The sequence below is a fragment of the Lepus europaeus genome, chromosome 4, assembly GCF_033115175.1.
Source record: "Lepus europaeus isolate LE1 chromosome 4, mLepTim1.pri, whole genome shotgun sequence".
Lineage (NCBI taxonomy): Eukaryota > Metazoa > Chordata > Mammalia > Lagomorpha > Leporidae > Lepus > Lepus europaeus.
Genome location: NC_084830.1, coordinates 19,621,215 through 19,642,014, shown reverse-complemented (window position 1 = coordinate 19,642,014; position 20,800 = coordinate 19,621,215). Strand labels below are relative to the sequence as shown.

Sequence of the window (20,800 nt, the reverse complement as noted above, 5' to 3'; positions counted from 1 at the left end):
TGGGCCCTTGCACCCGCATGGGAGACCAGGAGGAAGCACCTAGCTCCTGGCTTTGGATTGGTGTAGCTCCGGCCATAGCGGCAATGTGGGGGGGGGGGGGGGTGAACCAACGGAAAGAAGACTTTTCTTTCTCTCTCTCTCTCTAACTCTGTCAAATAAATAAATAAATAAAGACACTGCTCGAGACATCTGAATGCCATATTGGAGTACCTGAGCTCCAGTCCCAGCTCCACTTCTGATTCTAGTTTCCTGCTAATGTGTACCCTGGGAAGCAACAAGTGAAGGCGTAAGTAGCTGAGTCCCTGTCAGCCATGGAGAGAGCTGGATAGAGTTCTGGGCTCCTGGTTTGGCTCTGGCCTAGCCCCAGCAAACACTTACAGTGAATCAGCAGATGGAAGACTTCTCTCTCTCTCTCTCACACACACACACACACTTACAGTGAATCAGCAGATGGAAGACATCTCTCTCTCTCACACTTACAGTGAATCAGCAGATGGAAGACATCTCTCTCTCTCTCTCTCCTCTCTCTCTTACACACACACACACACACACGTATATGCATATATATAAAATCTTAAATACAATGAAAATTCAAAAAATATTTTTAATCCTACCAACTGTCAGAAAGGCAGAAAGATATACATGTATGTAAACAAAAACAGGTTTCCAGAAAAATCTCTCCTACTCTCCTTTATTCTCTCTCATTGCCTCAAAGGCACATTTCAGCCAGCGTTAAGGATGCTTAATGCCAGAGGGTCACTATGATGAATCACAGCTAAAAAGCTAACAAAACTTCCAAATTTTAATAATAGTTGTGCTTTTGATGTGGTTTTGTCCTTGTGATTTCTAAGGATTCCTTGGATGAAGTACTTAAAATATTGTAATCACATAAACTACAGCACTATAATATTTGGCATGCTTGCAACTAGTAATTTACAAATTAACTTTCTCAAATTTCAGTCTTCCAGTTCAAATCAGAAACTTCAAAAATACGCCAGTACAGCTATACACTTAACAACTTAGGAGCCAGCACTGTGGTAGAGTAAGTTAAGTCTCTGCCTGAGGTGCCAGCATCCCATATGGGTGCCAGTTTGTGTTTCGGCCACTCCTCTTCCAATCCAGCTCTCTGCCCATGGCCAGGGAAAGAAGTGGAAGATGGCCGAAGTGCTTGGGCTCTTGCACCCGCATGGGAGACCCAGAAGAAGCTCCTGGCTTCAGATCGGCCAAGCTCCAGCCATTGCAGCCATTTGGAGTGTGAACCAGCAGATGGAAGACCTCTCTCTGTCTGTAACTCTGCCTTTCAAATAAATAAATTAATTAATTAAAAAAAAAAAATTTGCCAGGCAGGAGAACATGCAGATGCAAACATTTTGTCAAAATATTAACTTGAAGCTGTATTGTGGAAAGAAACAGGGAATCAAACAGCTATGTGACCTTTGGGACATGTCACCACACTCCACACAGTTTTCTTGTCTGTGATATAAGAAGATTAAATATGAGAACTGTTTTGTAGAATGATCTCAAAAGTTCCTCTCTACACTAATGTTCAGACTGTTATCATAACAGCCAAAAAGCGAAAACAAGTCAGATGTTCCCCAGCTGATGAATGGATAAACAAAATGTGTTTTCACTGATATGATCTGACAATAAAAAGGAATAAAATAGTAACACACATTACATGTGAGAATACAGTCCAGCCCTTTACCCAGCATTTTCATGGGCCTGGAGATGACTCAAGAGTCTCTGGAGGATGTGCACAGGGTATATGCAAGTACCACACAGTTTTATGTAAGGGGCCTGAGCATCCGCCGATTTCAGGATCTGTGGGGATCATGAAACCAATCTATCATGAATACTGAGGATGACTGTCACTCTCATACTTAACCTTCTCATTGCACAGAAAAAAAAAAAAAAACAGTGGTCATTGGTGACATGGCCCAAAGGCCACAAAGCTATCCAAGATAACACGGCACATGAAGAACCTTAAATACCACGTGTCCAGAAGAGGCAAATGTAGAAACATAAAGCACATTGGTGGTTTCCGAAGGACTGAGAGGGAGAAGGGGATTGAGTGGAAATGGGAACATCTGCTAATGGGTACGGGGTTTCTTTCTGGGGTAACAGTATGTTATTAAATTGATTGTGATAATGATGGATCAACTCTGAATAAACCAAGAACTCACTGAAGGGTCTACTTTACATGGGTGAACTGCATGGTATGAGCATGACAGTCACGCGAAGCGTCCACAGGGGACTGGTTTCAGGATCCCTAGCCACCAGAATCTGCATATGCTCAAGTTCCTTAGATAAAATGGTGCAGTGCTGGCATATAACCCCACACATATCCCCCAGGATACTGAAAATCATCTCCAGATTACTTATACTACCTAAGACCACGAAAATGCTATGTAAAAAGCTGTTATACTCTGTTGCTTAAGGGATAACAGCAACAGGAAAAGTCAGAACATGTTCACTACAGACACCACTTTTCCCTGATATTAACCTTCAGTGGGTGGCTGCAGAATCCACACATATGGAGGCCTGACTGTGTCTCCATAAAGTTGCCAAAAGAAATACTTCTCAGCTGGAACACTTATGTTATTGGGGAGTAGAAAATGAGGGGGCAACTCCTAAAAATCAAAGAAAACAAAAGAGACCAGTGGTCCCTCAACTCTACAAATCAGCCTTAAGTATTATTCAGGGAGAATAATATCACAAATTAATTGTATTACCTGACTAGGTAAGAGGGGTGGGTAAATGGGTTCAAGCACCTTAAGTAAGCAAAAAAGGATCTTTAAAAATAAGAAGTATGGGCCAACGCCGTGAGGGTAGTGAGTAAAGCCGCTGCCTGCAGTGCCAGCATCCCATATGGGCTCTGGTTCAAATGCCAGCTGCTCCACTTACGATCCATCTCCCTGTTATGGCCTGGGAAAGCAGTAGAAGATGGCCCAAGTCCTTGGGCCCCTGCACCCACACGAGAGACCCAGAAGAAGCTCCTGGCTCCTGGCTTTGGATCGGCACAGCTCTGGTCATTGCAGCCAATTAGGGAGTGAATCAGTGGATGGAAGACCTCTCTTTCTCTCTGCCTCTCCTCTCTGTGTAATTCTTTCAGAGAAATAAATCTTTTAAAAAATAAAATAAAAAATAGAAATAAGAAGTGACCACAGAATTATTACAATATAGGTTTTTTGTTTTTTTTTTTTTTAAGATTTATTTCTTTGAAAGTCAGAGTTACACAGAGAAAGAAGGAGATGCAGAGAGAGAGAGAGGTCTTCCATCTGCTGGTTCACTCCCCAGTTAGCCTCAACAGCCGAGCTTCACCGATCTGAAGCCAGGAGCTTCCTCTCAGTCTCCCACGCAGATGCAAGGGCCCAAGCAGTTGGGCCATCTTCTACTGCTTTCCCAGGGCTTAGCAGGGAGCTGGATTGGAAGTGGAGCAGCAGCTGGGACTTGAGCTGGCACCCATATGCAATACTGGTACTGCAGGTAGCAGCTTTACCCACTACGCCACAGTGCCACCCCTACCCCCCCATTTAGGTTTAATAATGGCAACAGAATTATTTTTAAGTCCTTATATTTTCAGGGTAAATACTAAAATATTTATGAATGAAATGATATGATGCCTGGCATTTTGCTTCAAATAACTGGGGGAGATAGACTGTCATAAATATAGATAAAACAAGACTGGCTATGAGGGGCAGGTGTTGCCTTAGCATTAGGTTGCTGCTTGGGATACCAGTATCCCATATCAGAGCGCTGACTCAAGTCTCAGCTATTCCACTTCCAATTCAGCTCCCTGCTAATGTACCTGGGAGGTAGAGGATGATGGCCCAAGCGCTTGAGTCCCTGTAACCCATATGAAGACCTTGATGGAGTTCCTGACTTGACTACAGCCTTGTCCAACCCAAGCTGTTACAGGCTCAACTGAACAAGCAGGTAAAAGATCTCTCGCTCCTTCCCTCCCTCCCTCCCTCTTTTTCCTCACTTTTCTCTCTGTTGCTCTGCCTTTCAAATAGATGAAAATAAACATTTTTTTTTTAAAGAACTAGCTGTAACTGTGAGAGGTGAATGCTGCTTAAACAGAAGTTAATGCCAACATACACTACAACACAGGGAGACTTTGAAAATCGTTACCCTAAGTGAAAAAAGCTAGTCACAAACAGAGTATACGCAATGTCTCAAAGAGGCAAATTCACACACAAAGTAGATCAGTGGCTGCCCACAGAAGGAAGAGATATGGGGGGATGGAGAATGACTGTTTTGGATTTAGGGAGACTGATGAAAACATTCTGGAATTAGATTGTGGTGATGAAAGCATAACATTGAATACACAAGAGACCACTGAATCATATACATTTAAAGTAATTAAAATGGATACTTTTATGTTACATGAATTCAATCCCAATTTTTTTTTTTTTTAATATTTATTTATTTGAAAGTCAGAGATACAAAGAAATAGAAGGAGAGGCAAAGAGAGAAGTCTTTCATTTACTGGTTCACTTCCCAGTTGGCTGCAATGGCCAGAGTTGTGCCAATCTGAATCCAGGAGCCAGGAGCTTCCTCCAGGTCTCCCACACGGGTGCAGGGGCCCAAGCACTTGGACCATCTTCTACTGCTTTCCCAGGCCATAGCAGAGAGCTGGACCGGAAGTGGAGCAGCCGGAACTTGAACCAGCGTCCATGTGGGATGCCAGCACTGGAGGCGGTGGCTTTACCCATTACACCACAGCGCCAGGCCCCCAATCCCAATTTTTTAAGAAGAGGAGCTCACTGATCTTTCTTTTTACTTTTGTTTGTATATGTCTGAAATTTACCACAATAAAATTCTAAATTATTGGTCACAGATCATCCACCTTAATCTAGAGTTGAATGCTGATATTAACAAAAAATAAAAACCACAACAAAACAACATTACTCCAACAACTTAATCCGCAAATTGTAACAGAGGGATAGAATGAATGCTCAACAAGTCAGCACCATAATCAGATCCAACTGGAAAAAAGAAGATGAAAAATCATGTATTTTGATATATTTAAGAATGAAATCCCTGACATGACAGTGAGAGGCCTTCTGTCTGTCCATTTTTACCTCAGTCAAATCACTTCTTTCCATCTCTTCTTCCTCTCTGTAAAACTCAAGGAATGTGTCAGGTCCCTCCCAATAGCAGTCATTACCCTTGTGTTAATACAATGATGTCTTTCTTTTTAACAGCCAGCAAATTCATCAAGTCTCTGAAGTTAGTCAACCTTTTCTAAATCATTTAGGTTTAGCAAAATTATAATCTTATTTTGACACACACATCAGTTTCTAACTTCTAACAGCATATAAGATATTGCAAGATACAACAATTCTATAAGATAATTTAAGAAAAGATTCTTACAGCGTATCTTAAGCATCACACAGGGATTCATATCGGACACTACCATATTATTAAATCTTGGCTATACATTTTAAAGTTGAGTGTTTCAATTACAGAGAGTAATTCTAGGCTTCTAATTGCATACAGCAGTATTTCTCAAGCCCACTTTAGACAACATATACACTCCAACCCAATTTGCACTAAATGACAAGGACTGCTCTACAACAGAAATGAATGAGATCACCTAATCAAGTGAGAAGCAAACAGCTGAGTCACTAAGGAGACAGGCAGGAAACGTAAACCTCTAATATGTTCTTTTTTCAGCAAAAAAAAAAAGTGCTACTTATACTTTCTGACATTTTACAGAGTAAAGGACAAACAACTTCAGTGCTTAGCACAGTCCTGGCACTCACTGAGCAAACACAATCATTACACCATTTCTTACCAAATGCTACCTGCCCTCAAAATTCCTCCAAGAAAACAAACATATGAATTAGCAAATTAGAAGAAAAAAATATTTACAACATCTACAGATGACTTACCTGTTTCCAGACGAGTAGAATACTGATACAAGAAATATAAATTGACCAAATAAAGAAATCCAGTTCCTGGACCCACAGGGAAATAAAAGGTGGCAGTGATTGGCCTCCAAATCTGTCAGAATCAAAATAAAGACATTTGTTAGTTTCTCTAAGCCTGATTAATTTTTTCTTTTAACTAAATTAACCTTTGCAAAGCTTTCTCAAAATGATACTACTAATACAATTCAAAACAACTGAAGAAAAGTTCATATAAATTACAATCACATCAATTTGCAAACCAATGGATAAGCAATAAGTATTTCTAAACAAGTTCTTAAAAATCAATGTTGGGGGTCTGGCCCTTTGGCACAGCAGGTTAAAGACACAGCCTGCGGCGCTGGTATCCCATATGAGCACTGGTTCTAGTCCCAGCTGCTCCTCTTCCAATCCAGCTCTCTGTTATGGCCTGGAAAAGCAGTAGAAGAAGGCCCAAGTGCTTGGGTTCCTGCACCCATGCGAGAGACCTGGAAGAAGCTCCTGGCTCCTGGCTTCATATTAGCTCAGCACCAGCCATCGTGGCCACTTGGGGAATGAACCAGCAAATGGAAGACCTCTCTATCTCTACCTCTCTCTGTAACTCTGTCTTTCAAATAAATTTTAAAAAGTCTTTAAAAAAAAAAATCCATGTTGCAGTCCCATGTTGTGGCATAGGGAGCAAAGCTGCCTCCTGGGATCCCATATGGGTTCCGGTTCAAGTCTCAGCTGCTCCACAGCCAATCCAGCTCTCTGCTATGGCCTGGGAAAGCAGTGGAACATGGTCCAAGTGCTTGGGCCCCTGCACCCATGTAGGAGACCTGGAAGAAGCTCCTGGCTCCTGGCTTCAAATCATCCTAGCTCCAGCCATTGCAGCCATCTGGGGAGTGAACCAGTGGACGAACGACCCCTTCCCCCTCACTGCTTCTCCCACTCTGTAACTCTTTCAAATAAATAAATATATCTTTAAAAAAAAATCAATGCTATGGAAGTACATGGTTGGGACAGGTGTTGGGGCACATCTAGGCTGCCCATGTCCTTTATCAGAACGCCAATTTGAATCCCAGCTCCTCTATTCCAATCCAGCTTCCTGCAATCCTGGAAGGCAGCCAAAGAAGGGTCATGTGCTCAGGCTCCTGCCACCCATGTGAAGACTTGGAGTTCTGGCATGGCTCAGCCCTGACTGTGGCAGGCACTTGGGGAGTGAACCAGCAGATGGAAGATTCCTCTATCTTTCTGTCCCTCTTTAAAGTAGATGATGATAAATAAACAAACATTTTTAAAAAGAATTACATCATTAGTTACTGAGATCATACAACTAAGCCTATGACAAAAATGAATTGCAAAGACTTCTTTTCCAACAGTACAATAATCTTATAATATCTCTATTTAGGGATGATAAACCTTATTCAAAAATGTCATACTCAAAACGAATTTAACCAGGGATTTTTACTAAAAAAAAAAAAAAAAAAAAAAATTGGCTAAATAGATAATATGAGCACATGACTTAAAAACCATTACCTGAACAAACAATACAGAAGGGTCTGCAGTAAGAAATAAGCCTTGTTAACAACAACTGATGAGGTTTTTTTACCAATATTATTTTCAAGAAGTAACAGGGGGCTGGCGCTGTGGCATAGCAGGTAAACCCACTGCCTGCAGTGTCAGCATTTCATATGGGCACCAGTTCGAGTCCCACTTCTCCACTTCTGATCCAGCTCTCTGCTGTGGCCTAGGAAAGCAGTGGAAGATGGCACCTGCATGGGGGACCTGGAAGAAACTCCTGGCTCCTGCCTTCAGATTGGCATAGCTCTGGCCATTGCGGCCACCTGGGGAGTGAACCAGTGAATAGAAGACCTCTCTCTAAGGTAGCAATGAGGACAGGCATTTGGCCCAATAGATGAGATGCCTGTATCCCATATCAGAATGCCTGGTTTCGAGTCCCAGTTCTACTCCTGATTCCAGCTTCTTGTTAATGCATACCTCAGAGGCAGCAGTGATAGTGAAGTAACTGGGTTCCTGCCACCTACATGGGAGACCTGACTGAGTTCCAAGCACCCAGCTTTGGCCCCAGCCAGGGCATGTTGTGAACATTTGCAGAGTGGATGCAATAGGAGCTCTCTGGATGTCCATTTCTCTCTGTCATCTCTGCCTCTCAAATAAATTAATTAAAACAAAATTAGATGTAAGTAAGTGTATCCACCTTTATCAAGCTTATGCAATCTTTTCACTCCAAGAATATCAAAGGCTCGCAGCTTTATTATAGCACTTTTCATAGTTCATCCAAGGAATAAGAAAGAGATTCGCCTTCTTTTTCTAGATGGTCACTCAGTTTCCCATTCCCATTGACAGAGTGTCCCATATTTCCTCCAATTACTTAAAAAAACTACTTTCATTGAATATTTATTCTATTTTTTTCTTAATGTCTATTTTAGACTATCCTGCTTGAAACTGAGGTCTAGACCAATACCAAGTTGTTTTAATCTCTAGTTTTATAATAAATTTTAATATCTGATAAAGTTGAATAGTTAAATCTTCCTCCCCTTATTTATTTATTTATTTATTTGACAGGTAGAGTTAAAGACAGAGAGAGAGAGAGACGGGGGTGGGGGGGGGAGAGAAAGGTCTTCCGTCAGTTGGTTCACTCCCCAAATGGCAGCTACGGCCAGCGCTGCGCCAATCCGAAGCCAGGAACCAGGTGCTTCTTCCTGGTCTCCCATGCGGGTGCAGGGCCCCAAGCACCTGGACCATCCTCCACTGCCCTCCCTGGGCCACAGCGGAGAGCTGGATTGGAAGAGGAGCAACCGGGACTAGAACCCGGCGCCCAAATGGGATGCCGGCGCCACAGGCGGAGGATTAACCAGTGAGCCAAGGCACCAGCCCCTCCCTTGGACCCTTTTTCTTACATATTGTCAATCTTCTTGGTTAGTCTCAATATTTTATTTTTCTGAATGAATCTAAACAATATATTGGTTATATCGACACAGTATTGATGCAATTCCCACCCTAGAAGCTTCTCATAGCTTTTTTTTTTTTTAAGATTTATTTATTTTTTTGAAAGGCAGAGTTACAGAGAGGCAGAGGCAGAGGCAGAAAAAGAGGTCTCCTATCCACTGGTTCACTTCCAAAATGGCTGCAACAGCCAGAGCTCAGCCGATCCGAAGCCAGGAGCCAAGAGCCGCTTCCGGTCTCCCACTCAGGTGCAGGGGCCCAAGCACCTGGGCCAGCCTCCCCTGCCCTCCCAGGCCACAGCAGAGAGCTGGATTGGAGCAACCAGGACTCAAACTGGCACCCACACGGGATGCCAGCACTGCAGGCAGAGGCTTTAACCTCTAAGCCACAGCGCCGGCCCCTCCCATAGCTTTTAGAGTTTTCAATTGAGCTATCTTTTCCTCTCTTTATACCCAATCACCAAAGCTGAGCATCTTACTGTTCACAATAACCACACTTCCAAGCATACACCCTATCCATAAATAAGCTTTCTTTTCTCATTCTTATCTAATGCACTGGCTGGTGCCCCAGAACAATGTGAAGGAACAGTGGTTGAAGTAGACACGAGCGTGACGCTGGCTTTTGGCTCAAGAGCTACGTGTCTTACCGCACACTACCACATGCCAAGCAGGAAAAATAGAGGCCCGGCATCAGGAGTCCCCAAGAGTGCAGAAGGCTGCCAAAGAAGCAAGAGTTGGCACAAGGAGAGGAAGTTTGGTCTTGGTACAGAGTCCCAAAGAACTGCAAGAGCACAGCAAGTGAATGGCTACTGCTGACAGTGCAATGTGGCTAGAATGGAGGACACCAGTAATGAGCCTGGCCAGCGACGGGGCAGGCAAGTTACATTCTCCACGTACAGGACTGTACCACTCAGAGCCCAGTTCCCTATGGGGGAAAACGCACTGTACACACCCAAAAAATGACTTCCTAAGAACATTAAAAATTATTTATTTAAAAGTCTGAGTTACAAAGAGAGAGAGAGAGATAGACAGAGAGCGAGATCATCCATCTGCTGGTTTACTTCCCAGATGGCAGCAATGGGCCAGGCCAAAACCAGAAGCCAGGAGCTTCTTCCAGGTCTCCCACATGGGTGCAGGGGCCCAAACACCTGGGCCATTTTATGTTACTTTCCTAAGCCATTATCCACATCCAAGCTGAATTGGATGTGGAATAGTCAGGACACGAACCAGTACCCAGATGGGATGCTGGCATTGCAGGTGGCAGCTTTACCACTTTGCCACAATGCTGGCCCCAAGAGTGCTGTCTTAAGCCTGTAAAGCAGGTTAAAATTAGTTTTTATATTCTCACAACTTTATCATAGAAACAGTATGAAGAATCACATGGATAGACAGTGAGATGATTTGAGAAGACCTAAAGTTTTTGCATACCACTTACCATTTCTCAATTTGCCCTGCCAAAGGAGAATGATACACTAATACTTGCCCTATTCTGGTTAATGACTTTTTCAATAAATCAATAAATTAGTGTGCCATTTGGCTTCTCTACGTGCACTGACTCCAGACATGGATCTTACAGCTGAGGGAACAAGATGAGAGACGGTTAAAAAATAGCTAGTAACTGGTAGAATTAGGATTTTGTACCAGACAGTCTGACTCCACAGCTCTGTGACACTAGATCGCTATTTTCACGACGCCTCTCACAAGTGACATCCGTATTATGAGGCATAATTAATCTTGAAGTTTTTCAGTACTACTATACATATACAATCTTTTTTTTTTTTTTTTTTTTTTTTTTTTTTGACAGGCAGAGTGGACAGTGAGAGAGAGAGAGACAGAGAGAAAGGTCTTCCTTTGCCGTTGGTTCACCCTCCAATGGCCGCCGTGGTAGGCACGCTGCGGCCAGCGCACCGCGCTGATCCGATGGCAGGAGCCAGGTGCTTCTCCTGGTCTCCCATGGGGTGCAGGGCCCAAGCACTTGGGCCATCCTCCACTGCACTCCCTGGCCACAGCAGAGAGCTGGCCTGGAAGAGGGGCAACCGGGACAGGATCGGTGCCCCAACCGGGACTAGAACCCGGTGTGCCGGCGCCGCAAGGTGGAGGATTAGCCTAGTGAGCTGCGGCGCCGGCTTACATATACAATCTTGAAGTGAACGAAGAGTAAACCTACAAGTTCAGTCCACCTGCTTATGAAAAGCAAAGGGAGGAAGGGCCACAAACAAGACCTGGCCGTGGCTCCTAAGCAGCTGCTTGATCTAGGAACCATCCTGACTTTGGAGTTGGCTTTCCTCACCTACCCAAAGGCAATAGTCCTGTGGCCTCTGCCTTCCTTATCTTACAGGAACTGTAAAAGGCTGGGATTAGAAAGTGCGTTTAAAAGGTGCTTTGTAAAAACAAATGTATGTGTGTGGGGGTATTATTACTACAGCATTTTAGGAGGCACTTACTGGCCTGACTTTTATCAGTACATGTTTAATTACTCCCATATTCCTCTAAGTTACTCAAGGCCTGATACTGAAAAAGGGACCGTGGTTGTTGTTGTTGTTGTTGGTTTTTTTTTTGCCTACAGCTTCTCTAACACTGATGACACAACACTATTTTTAGCACTGTGTGCACCTGTTCTTTAAAAATCAGTGTCTGTCAAAATACCTCACGCTTCTTTTCCCTGTTCATTAAGCTTACCCTTGAGTTATACTTATTTTCATCAACCTAAGAAAGAAACTTAATATTATTTTTATATGACTTTAAAATTACAATTTGAAAACACCAGGGGATGGCTCAAGTCTTTAGCAGCATACAATGTAATATATTTCAGAAATGTCTATGGAAGATACCCAACTATATCCCCTTGTTTTCTCTAACTGATGTGCATACAGTTAGGATAAGGAAACAGACCTTATTTTCAGGACCAAGAGTAGAACGGCACATTTTCCACTCTGGAGAGCCTGAAGGGTGGCCAGGCGCAGTGCAAAGAGCCTGGGTCTTCCCAATAGAGGACTGCAAGCCACACACTCGCCAAGAGGAGCACCTCATTTTACTCTGCAGCACTCTCGAGACCAGATCCATAAAAAACTCAGTTTTTTCATAAGAAAAGCTAAGCCCTAAGCAGAGTTCATGTAATCCACTCAGAGTTCCTCCCATAACAAGGACAAGTAGGCATGTGTTAACTGGCATAGAACACCTTCAAACAGACATAATCTACTGTTGTGGAGGTGCCAGTCCAGTAACTTGCTGAGTGCAGGTTGCAACCATCCCTTAACTATAACCTCCCAATCTGCTACTAAGCAAGCAGAAATGACTGCCAGAGTCTAGAGGGGGTTTTCTAGGTACAAAAGCAAAGATTTTTCTGAACCAATGAGGATGGGTTGATTTAGAGTTAAGTAAATTTACAATGTTCTCCAAGCAAGATGATGAGCATCTGTGTGGCAAAGACCATGGCCTTTTTTTTTTAAGATTTATTTATTTATTTGAAAGTCAGAGTTACACAGAGAGAAGAGAGACAGAGACAGAGACAGAGAGAGAGAGAGAGAGAGAGAGAGAGAGAGAGAGAGAGAGAGGTCTTTCATCTGCTGGTTCACTTCCCAATTGGCTGCAACGGCCAGAGCTACGCCAATCTGAAGCCAGGAGCCAGGAGCCTCCTCCAGGTCTCCTAAGCGGGTACAGGCGCCCAAGGACTTGGACCATCTTCCACTGCTTTCCCAGGCCATAACAGAGAGCTGGATCGGAAGTGGAGCAGCCAGGACTCAAACTGGCGCCCAAATGGGACGGTCCCCATATGGGATGCCAGCACCACAGGCAGCGGCTTTACCTGCTATACCACAGCACTGGCCCCAGTGGCCTTTTCAGTTTTTAGAAACACCAGGTAGCCAAGAAAAGGCCCCTTCCATTTATTTAAACAAATTAAAAGACTGGTGTTATAGTGCAGCTGGTTAAGCCACCACTTAGGACACCTGTGTCCCACACTTGGAGTGCTGGTTCCAGTCCTGGCTACCTCGCTTCTGATCCATCTCCCTACTATTGTGCCTGGGAAACATCAGGTGATGGCTCAAAGTCTGCCACCCTTGTAGGAGACCTGGATGCTGTTCCTGGTTCCGGGCTTTGATTCCACACCTAGATATATATCCAGCAGAAATGCATACCTATGTTCACCAAGATTATTCACAGTGGCACAATTCTTAATAGCCAAAGATGGGAAGCTATCCAAAAGGTCTGCTAATGGTAGAATGGATAGAGGTTGAGGTATATTTGCACAATGGAACAAAGAGAATGGGCATTCTATAACCATGTACAACAACACAAGTGACTCCCAAACACACTGCTGATGAAAGAGGCCAGACGGCACAAGAGTACAATCTGTGTACCCCATTGACAGAAAGGACAAAAACTGGCAATAATAATCTATGGTGTTAAAAGTTAAGATAGTGGTTACCTTTGGAGGGGGCAGAAGGAAACAGAAGGAAGGTTTTGGGAGTACCGAGAATGTCGTTTCTGGATCCAGATGCTGACTGTATTCATGTATTGAGCATTTAAAGGCAAGCCATAGAGGCCAGCATCCTGGCACAGCAGATCAAGCCACCACCTGAGACACCAGCATCCCAAATGGGGGTAACAGTTCAAGTCCCGGCTGCCCCCTGCTAATGGCCTGGGAAAAGCAGCAGAAGATGGCCCAAGTGTTTGGGCCCCTGCTACCCACAAGGGAGACCTGGCTCCTGGCTGCAGCCTGGCTCGGTCCTGGCCACTGTGGACATCTGGGGAGTGAACCAATGGTTGGAAGCTCCCTGTCTCTCTCTGTAGCCCTTTCAAATAAAAAAATATATATATATAGCAAGCCATAAATTTATAATAGCCACATTTTCCCACTGACACACTAAAAAACTCAATGAGTCAAAAAACAAAGTAATGATCTAATGAGTAACCCTACCTGCAGACCACAGCAAAACAGGAACACAAAGATTTTTAACTGTATGTACCAAAACACTAGCCAATACAATTCTACCTCCACGTTCAGCCTTGAGGTTAAGTTCACCATCCTTCTTATCATATGTGAAATGTCTCTTGGAGCCGGCACTGTGGTACAGCAGGTTAACGCCCTGGCCTGAAGCGCTGGCATCTCATATGGGCACCGGTTCAAGACCTGGCTGCTCCACTTCCAATCCAACTCTCTGCTGCGGCCTGGGAAAGCAGTAGAAGACGGCCCAAGTCTTTGGACCCCTGCACCCATGTGGCAGACCCAGAAGAAGCTCCTGGCTCCTGGCTCTTGGCTCCTGGCTTCGGATTGGGCAGCTCTGGCCGTTGCGGCCAACTGGGGAGTGAACCATCAGATGGAAGACCTCTCTCTCTCTCTCTCTCTCTCTCTCTGCCTCTCTTTCTCTGTAACTCTTTTAAGAGAACAAAAAATAGAATAACCCAGCAGATACATTTCAATTTCAATTACAAATTAAAATTAGAATGTTTTACTATCCATAGAGAAAAAGCAGTAAGGCAGGAATTATTACTGGCTGATAAATAAAAATAAGCGACAATTTTTGAACAGGCTTCTTAGACTATTTACCAGGCACTTTAAAAACATTTTTCTGGGGCCAGCACTGTGATGCAGCAAGTTAAGCTGCCACCTGCAACACCGGCATCCCATAAGAACACTGGTTCAAGTCCCAGCTGCTCCACTTCCCATCCAGCTCTCTGCTATAAAGCATTTGGAAAGCAGTGGAAGATAGCCCAAGTGCTTAGGCCCGTGACACCTACCTGGAAGACCCAGATGGAGTTCTAGGCTCCTGGCTTGTGGCAGTCAATTGGGGATTTGGGGATTGAACCAGTGGATGGAAGGTATCTTTCACTCTCTGTTAACTCTACCTTTCAAGTAAATAAATCTTTAAAAAAAAAATTCTGTGTGTGTGTTCTATATAACACAAACTTGAAATAGGTACCATTCCTCAGGTTGAGGTAGGCTATATCTTGCAATCAGTATACTCATTTACCCTGTTACCTCACACACACACCCTAAATGTTGCAGTAAACTGAAAGACCATCATATCATCAACAGAGTCAAGGAACAGTTAACACGGTACTATATTACCCCCATTTTTAGGTAAAGAAATTAAAGCTCAGGACTGGGGTTGTGGTGAAGCAAATTAAACCCTGCCTGTATCGCTAGCATCTAATATGAGCACCGGTCAGGGACCCTGCTGCTCCACTTCGGATCCAGCTCCTTGCTACTGCGCCTGGGAAAGCAGAAGCAGATGGCCCGAGTGCTTGGGTCCCTGCTACCTATGTGGGAGAACCAGATGGAGTTCCAGGCTCCTAGCTTCAGCCTGGCCCAGTACCAAATGTTGCAGCCATTTGGGGAGCAGACCAGTAAATGGAAGATATGTCTTTCTCTTACTCTCTCTCTCCCTCTGCCCCCCCCCCGCCCCATCTCCCCCTCTTCCTCTGTAACATGGCCTTACAAATAAGCAAATAAATCTTAAAAAACATTTTTAAAAAGAAAGAAAAGAAATCAAGGCTCAGACAAGATAAAGAAGTTACCTAATGGCACACATTCAGTAAGGGGCTCTGTTGGGCCTTCAGATCATTATTCAACCACCTCTAACAGAAAAGGAAAAAACAGCTTACTATGACTGACTTGGACAAAACCACCTTCAAAAATGTTTTGCTAACCATCGAACTATTTTTTTTTAGTAGATATTAAGCAAAGGAGCTAAACAAGACAGCTTAGAACTAACTTTGACTCACTCAAACGAAACTGAAAGTGCAGCTGTCTATTAAATAGGAAACTGACCGAGATATTACATGGAGAAGCACGATACAGACGTAAGGGGGTGATGTGTTATTCTGTCCAAAGAAATGAAGAAACATCGCTGCTCAGGCTGCACTGAGAGACATAATTTCAGAAAACACTAGGGTAGCAGGAAATTGCCAAGTCTCATAATTAATCAGGGATCAATATGAAGAGATTTCATCACTGTGAACTACTGATTGATGAGTTTAAGTCTGAAAGATTTGGAATAGGGAGAACTTATGAGCAGCAGTATAGCCTGTTTTAACTTTTTTTTAAATTTACTTATTTATTTGAAAGGCAGAGATATAGAGGCAGAGAGAGAGAGAAGGCTTCCATCTGCTGGTTCACTCCCCAGATGGCCACAACAGTCAGAGCTGGGCCACTCTGAACCCAGGAGCCAGGAGCTTCTTCCTGGTAACCCATGCAGGTGCAGGGCCATCTTGTACTGCTTTCCCAGGTCACAGCAGAGAGCTGGATCAGAAGTGGAGCAGCCAGGACCCATAAGGGATGCCGGCACTGCAGGCAGAGGCTTTACCTGCTACGCTACAGCGCCAGCCCCAACGGTACAGTTTTAGCACATATCTGTTCCAAGCTATCCAAACCAAAATATTACATTTTAGTCTTTGAAGTTCCAAACCAACAACCTAAACACAGGAAACCTATAGATAAGAGGAAAAAATAACTTTCATCACTTCTAACATGAATGTACAATTCTAAAACAATCATCCCCTAAGGTTTTTTAAGCTAAGAATCTAGCTTTATTTTTTTTAATGCTCACTTTTTATTTGAAAGGCAGAGAGGCAGAGGAACAAAGATCTTCCATCCAATGGTTTACTCCTTGAATGTCCACAACAGCTAGGGTTGAGCCAGGCCAAAGCCAGGAGCCCAGAACTCAATCTGATTGTCCCACATGGGTGGCAGGGACCCAAGTACTCGAATCACCATCTGCCGCCTCCCAGCACCCACGTTAGCAGGAAGCGTGACTGGGGCCGGGCTGGAACCCAGGCACTCCAACATGGGATGCAGATATTCCGAGCAGCAACCTACCTGCTGAGCCAAATGCCTACCCCAGAGATCCCGCTCCTAAGGAAAGACGAGCTCTGGCAGAAACTTGGCTAAAGCGCGCTACACAAGGTCCTCCCACAGCCCTGCAGGTGCCATTTTTCTCAAATGAGCTCCTCCAGATGATCAGAAAGCTAAAGTCTTCCAGAGCGGGCATGAGCCTTGCCACACCTGGGCGCCAGTGCACCATCCTGCCTCCTGCCAGCAGGTTCTGCCAGGCTTGTGACAACAAGCCCAGAAGAAACAGTGCAGGGAAGATGGGGAAATCACGGGAGGTTTGAAAGGGAAGATGACTCTTCCTAAGCAGTTCACAGCCTTGAATGTTATACTGCTATGGCCTACTAAGAAGGCTTTGCCATCTCACTAGTCCATTCACCTGACTGCACATGCGTGCAACTTGGAAGATTTTGCAAGCCGGGCTGAACGGCCAGTTCTGAACACGTCCTGCTCACAGAATGATTTATAATCACTGCTCACCATACACGCTCATTGCTCAACATGCCACCAGGCGTAAGTGCACCACAAGCACTCTGTCAGCAAATATTTATCAAAGTAAATAAAAAGAAAATGAGGCAACCCCAGCTGTGCTCTCGAATGACATTCTTACATCCAACTACCAACTTTTCTTCTCCACTTGGCTGCATCTCAAGACGTAACACATAATTCACATGAGACAAAACATAATTCTCCTTCATCTATCTGCCCCACCCGCACCCCAGACAGTCCCTGTCTCGGACAGGGCCCCACCTACATAAAGTGAGTCCTGTTTCCACCACCTAGTCTCCCTTCCTATCCACTCGGCTGCACCCTTGTCCACTCCAACCCCCGACTCCATCCGTTTCTCTAGAGCTTTACAGCGACCTCGGCCCACCAACCCTCTTGTCTCCTAACTTGCATCTCTCTCTGATCCCATTACCTAGTCCTTCCCTACACAGCAGGTCCGCCCCACAAACTAATCAGGGCAATCTTATCAGTCCTTGGTTTGAAAGGCTACAAAAGTTTCACAGTGCTGTCAAAGTTCAAACTTCTTTTTTTTTTAAATAGTTTTTTTTTTTTTTTTTTTTTTTTTTAGTTTTTGACAGGCAGAGTGGACAGTGAGAGAGAGAGACAGAGAGAAAGGTCTTCCTTCCATTGGTTCACTCCCCAAATGGCCGCCACTGCGCCAATCCGAAGCCAGGAGCCAGGTGTTTCTTCCCGGTCTCCCATGCGGGTGCAGGGCCCAAGCACCTGGGCCATCCTCCACTGCCCTCCTGGGCCACAGCAGAGAGCTGGACTGGAAGAGGAGCAGCTGGGACTAGAACCCAGCGCCCATGTGGGATGCTGGCGCTGCAGGCGGAAGATTAACCAAGTGAGCCATGGCACCGGTCCCCAAAGTTCAAACTTCTTAACATGACCTACAAGTCCTCTCTACTCTAGCCCCAATCTCCGTTCCCATCATCTTTGCTTTACTGCACTCACCCCCCACCCCCCACCTACCAATCCTCACCCGTACAGCTTTCCACTCTACTTTCTGTTCCTAGTCCCGCCTCAAAGCCCTTCCCTTACCATTCCTTCTTTCTGGAAGGCTGGCTGTCTCTAGTCAGACCCAAGGACATTCTTCACACATCTTCTGAGGCTTTTCTGGAAGACCCTATCAACTATTACACTCCCCCACCACCCTCCATTATATGGCTCTTCCTCTATTTTCTGGGATGGAAAACCTGGAACCTTCTGTCTTGTGTGTTATTGTATCCCCAGTGCCCAGCACATAGAAAGTGCCCAATTATTACCATGAATACAACCAATATGCACTGCTATGTGCTAGGGACTATCTAGGCAACGAACAGACAAGACAAAGACCTGGCTCTCACAGACGTTCTCTGAAGGGTAGAGGGCTAACACTAAGGGATGGTAAACAGCAAGAAAAATGAAGGAGAAGCAAGATGGAGTGACGGAAGAATACTATTTGATGTAGATAATTACAGAGGGCCTTGCGAGTAGGACAGCATTTGGACAGCGACCTGAGGAACACAAGGAGGCTCACCACGGAGCCATGGTCACCTTCCGCAGGCTGAGAAATGACTCGTGTGAAGCCCTGGGCAGGGATTCCATCATAGAGACTAACAAATACAGTGGAGAGCCCTAGGAAGTAAGATCCGAGTGGTCTGGGGCTGGGGAGGCCTTGAGGAACACGCTAGCAACTTGTACTCGTGGAGTTGAGAAGACACGGGAGGGTCATGGGAGGAGCACTCACAGAACCCGATTTATGTTTTGAAAGATCACTCCAGGTGTCCAGCAGAAAAGACTGAGACGGGACAAGGTTGGAATGAGTGCAGCGAGCAAAGGCAAACGACAAGGAACCATATCCTGCATAAGGGTTTAAGGCGGCGTCAACAAGAATTGCTGAAAGACTGGGGCTATGAAAGAAAACATTCTCCAGGATGACCCCACAGCTACAAGCTTGAATCCCTGTAGTAACGGAGCTGCTATGTGCTACTAAAGCAACGGGGGAAAGGGCACATTAAATCTGAGAGAGATGCCTGGAGGTCATCCAAATGGTCATTTCACGCAGTCTGTTGGGTGTGCCAAACTGGAAATCAAGAGACCAACCTGGACTGAAGATATTTACACTGTTATTTCAATGTGACAGCCTTCCGGTTACACAAAGTACTTAAAGGCGTGAAGCTGCGTGAGATCACCTAAGGGGCTACAGAAGAGGTTCTGTAACTGATCCCTGGGGCACATCCCAACACTCCAAAGTCAAAAAAGGATGAAAACCAGCAAAGGTGACCAAAAAAATAATACCCGCAAGGAAAGGGAAGACAAGGCCAAGTAATGTGTTGAAATTGCCAGCTCATGGAGTCTCATTCCACGGATTACAAATTTAAAATCACACGACCTACTAAACAAAGATAACCTCCAAGAAACTAACATTATCTGGCCAGAACATTATCCGGGCTGTTTCCTCGTGTCAAAGAAAATAACAAGGCCTCCACTTCTGGAGCAATCTACTCCTTACTCATTCCTTCATATGTTCAAGTATTACATGCCAGACACCAGGTCATGGCCTGGGGAGGGAACACAGAAAAATACACTCATTCTTTGAATATCTGCCTTTAAGTCACTCCTGTTAAAGGGGTGGGGGGGACTTTACACCCTCTATTAACATGAAAGCAACTCAGGCAGAAGTTGGTCAGGTTGACACCCCCACGCCACCCACGTGGGCGGCAGAGGAAGGTCAGAGGGCACTGCTCCTGCTGGACCCAGGCAGCTCAACAGTGGCGTCGAATACACTAACGACTGACTTACCTTCTCACTGTCTCCATCACCGAGTGCGGGGGCCGGGAAGCACAATCGTACTCTACGACTGAGGTCAGCCCTTCTCCCAAGACCAAACCCATGTCTCCAGGTACCCAGGCCCTCGCTCCAGACCTCCACACGACCCCGCCCTAAACCGCTGGAGACGCACTACAAATCCCAGCAGGCACCGCGCGACCACCACAGGCCGGCCCCCGCCGCGCCGCCGCGGGGCCGTCTGGGGCCTGTAGTCTCCACACCCCCGTCGCCGGCCAGTACCTGGAAGCGATAGAGGAAGGCTTCGGGCCAGAGGAAGAAGTAGGCCGGGCTGATGAGGCCGAGTTTGCCGACCAAGGGCACCGCGACGGTGGCGGCGAACCAGTAGCGCGTGATGGCCGGGATGCTCCTGAACCAGTCCCCGATGTCCGACATCTTCGCCTCTCAGGTGGCCGGCCGCCTCACCCCCTGTGCCGGCCCCCTCACGACGCGGCCGGCTCCGCGAGTGGAAGGTGTCTAGGCGGAAGCCGCCGAAGCAGCGGTGCAGAAGGCGGAGACCGGCGGACGTGGCGCCACCGAATTCGGACGAGCGAGGCAGCGTTCCGGGGCAAAACTTCCCCTTCCGGCGTCGGCGGACGATCAGACCAGAAGTCCCGCCTCTTAAAGAGCGAGCGCCGATTTTTGTTTTTTTTTTAAAACAGCGAGGCCGTGGCTCGGGCATCCCGGGGCGGGGCCAGAAGGGGCGTGGCCGGGGCGGGCGGAGACACGACTGGTGGGAAACAGTGGTTGCCAGGAGCAACGGCAAATGCGCCAGCCAATGGCGAGGCCGA

The 20,800-nt window shown here is 45.6% G+C and overlaps 1 protein-coding gene across 2 annotated transcripts in view; it reads right to left on the bottom strand.

The window, feature by feature from the left end:
• Nucleotides 1–20,593, bottom strand: part of DERL1 (derlin 1) — a 34,408-nt gene extending 13,815 nt beyond the window's left edge. Inside the window, exons 1-2 of one of the 2 annotated variants that reach the window (XM_062188046.1) lie at nucleotides 20,253–20,593; nucleotides 5,901–6,012 (exon numbers count right to left, since the gene is read on the bottom strand). In XM_062188046.1, coding sequence (XP_062044030.1) covers nucleotides 5,901–6,012; nucleotides 20,253–20,405 — 265 coding nt within the window. In that variant the 5' untranslated portion in view covers nucleotides 20,406–20,593. The remainder of the gene's footprint in view (nucleotides 1–5,900; nucleotides 6,013–20,252) is intronic. The other variant, XM_062188045.1, reaches the window with a different exon arrangement.
• Between the last annotated feature and the right edge of the window lie 207 nt (nucleotides 20,594–20,800).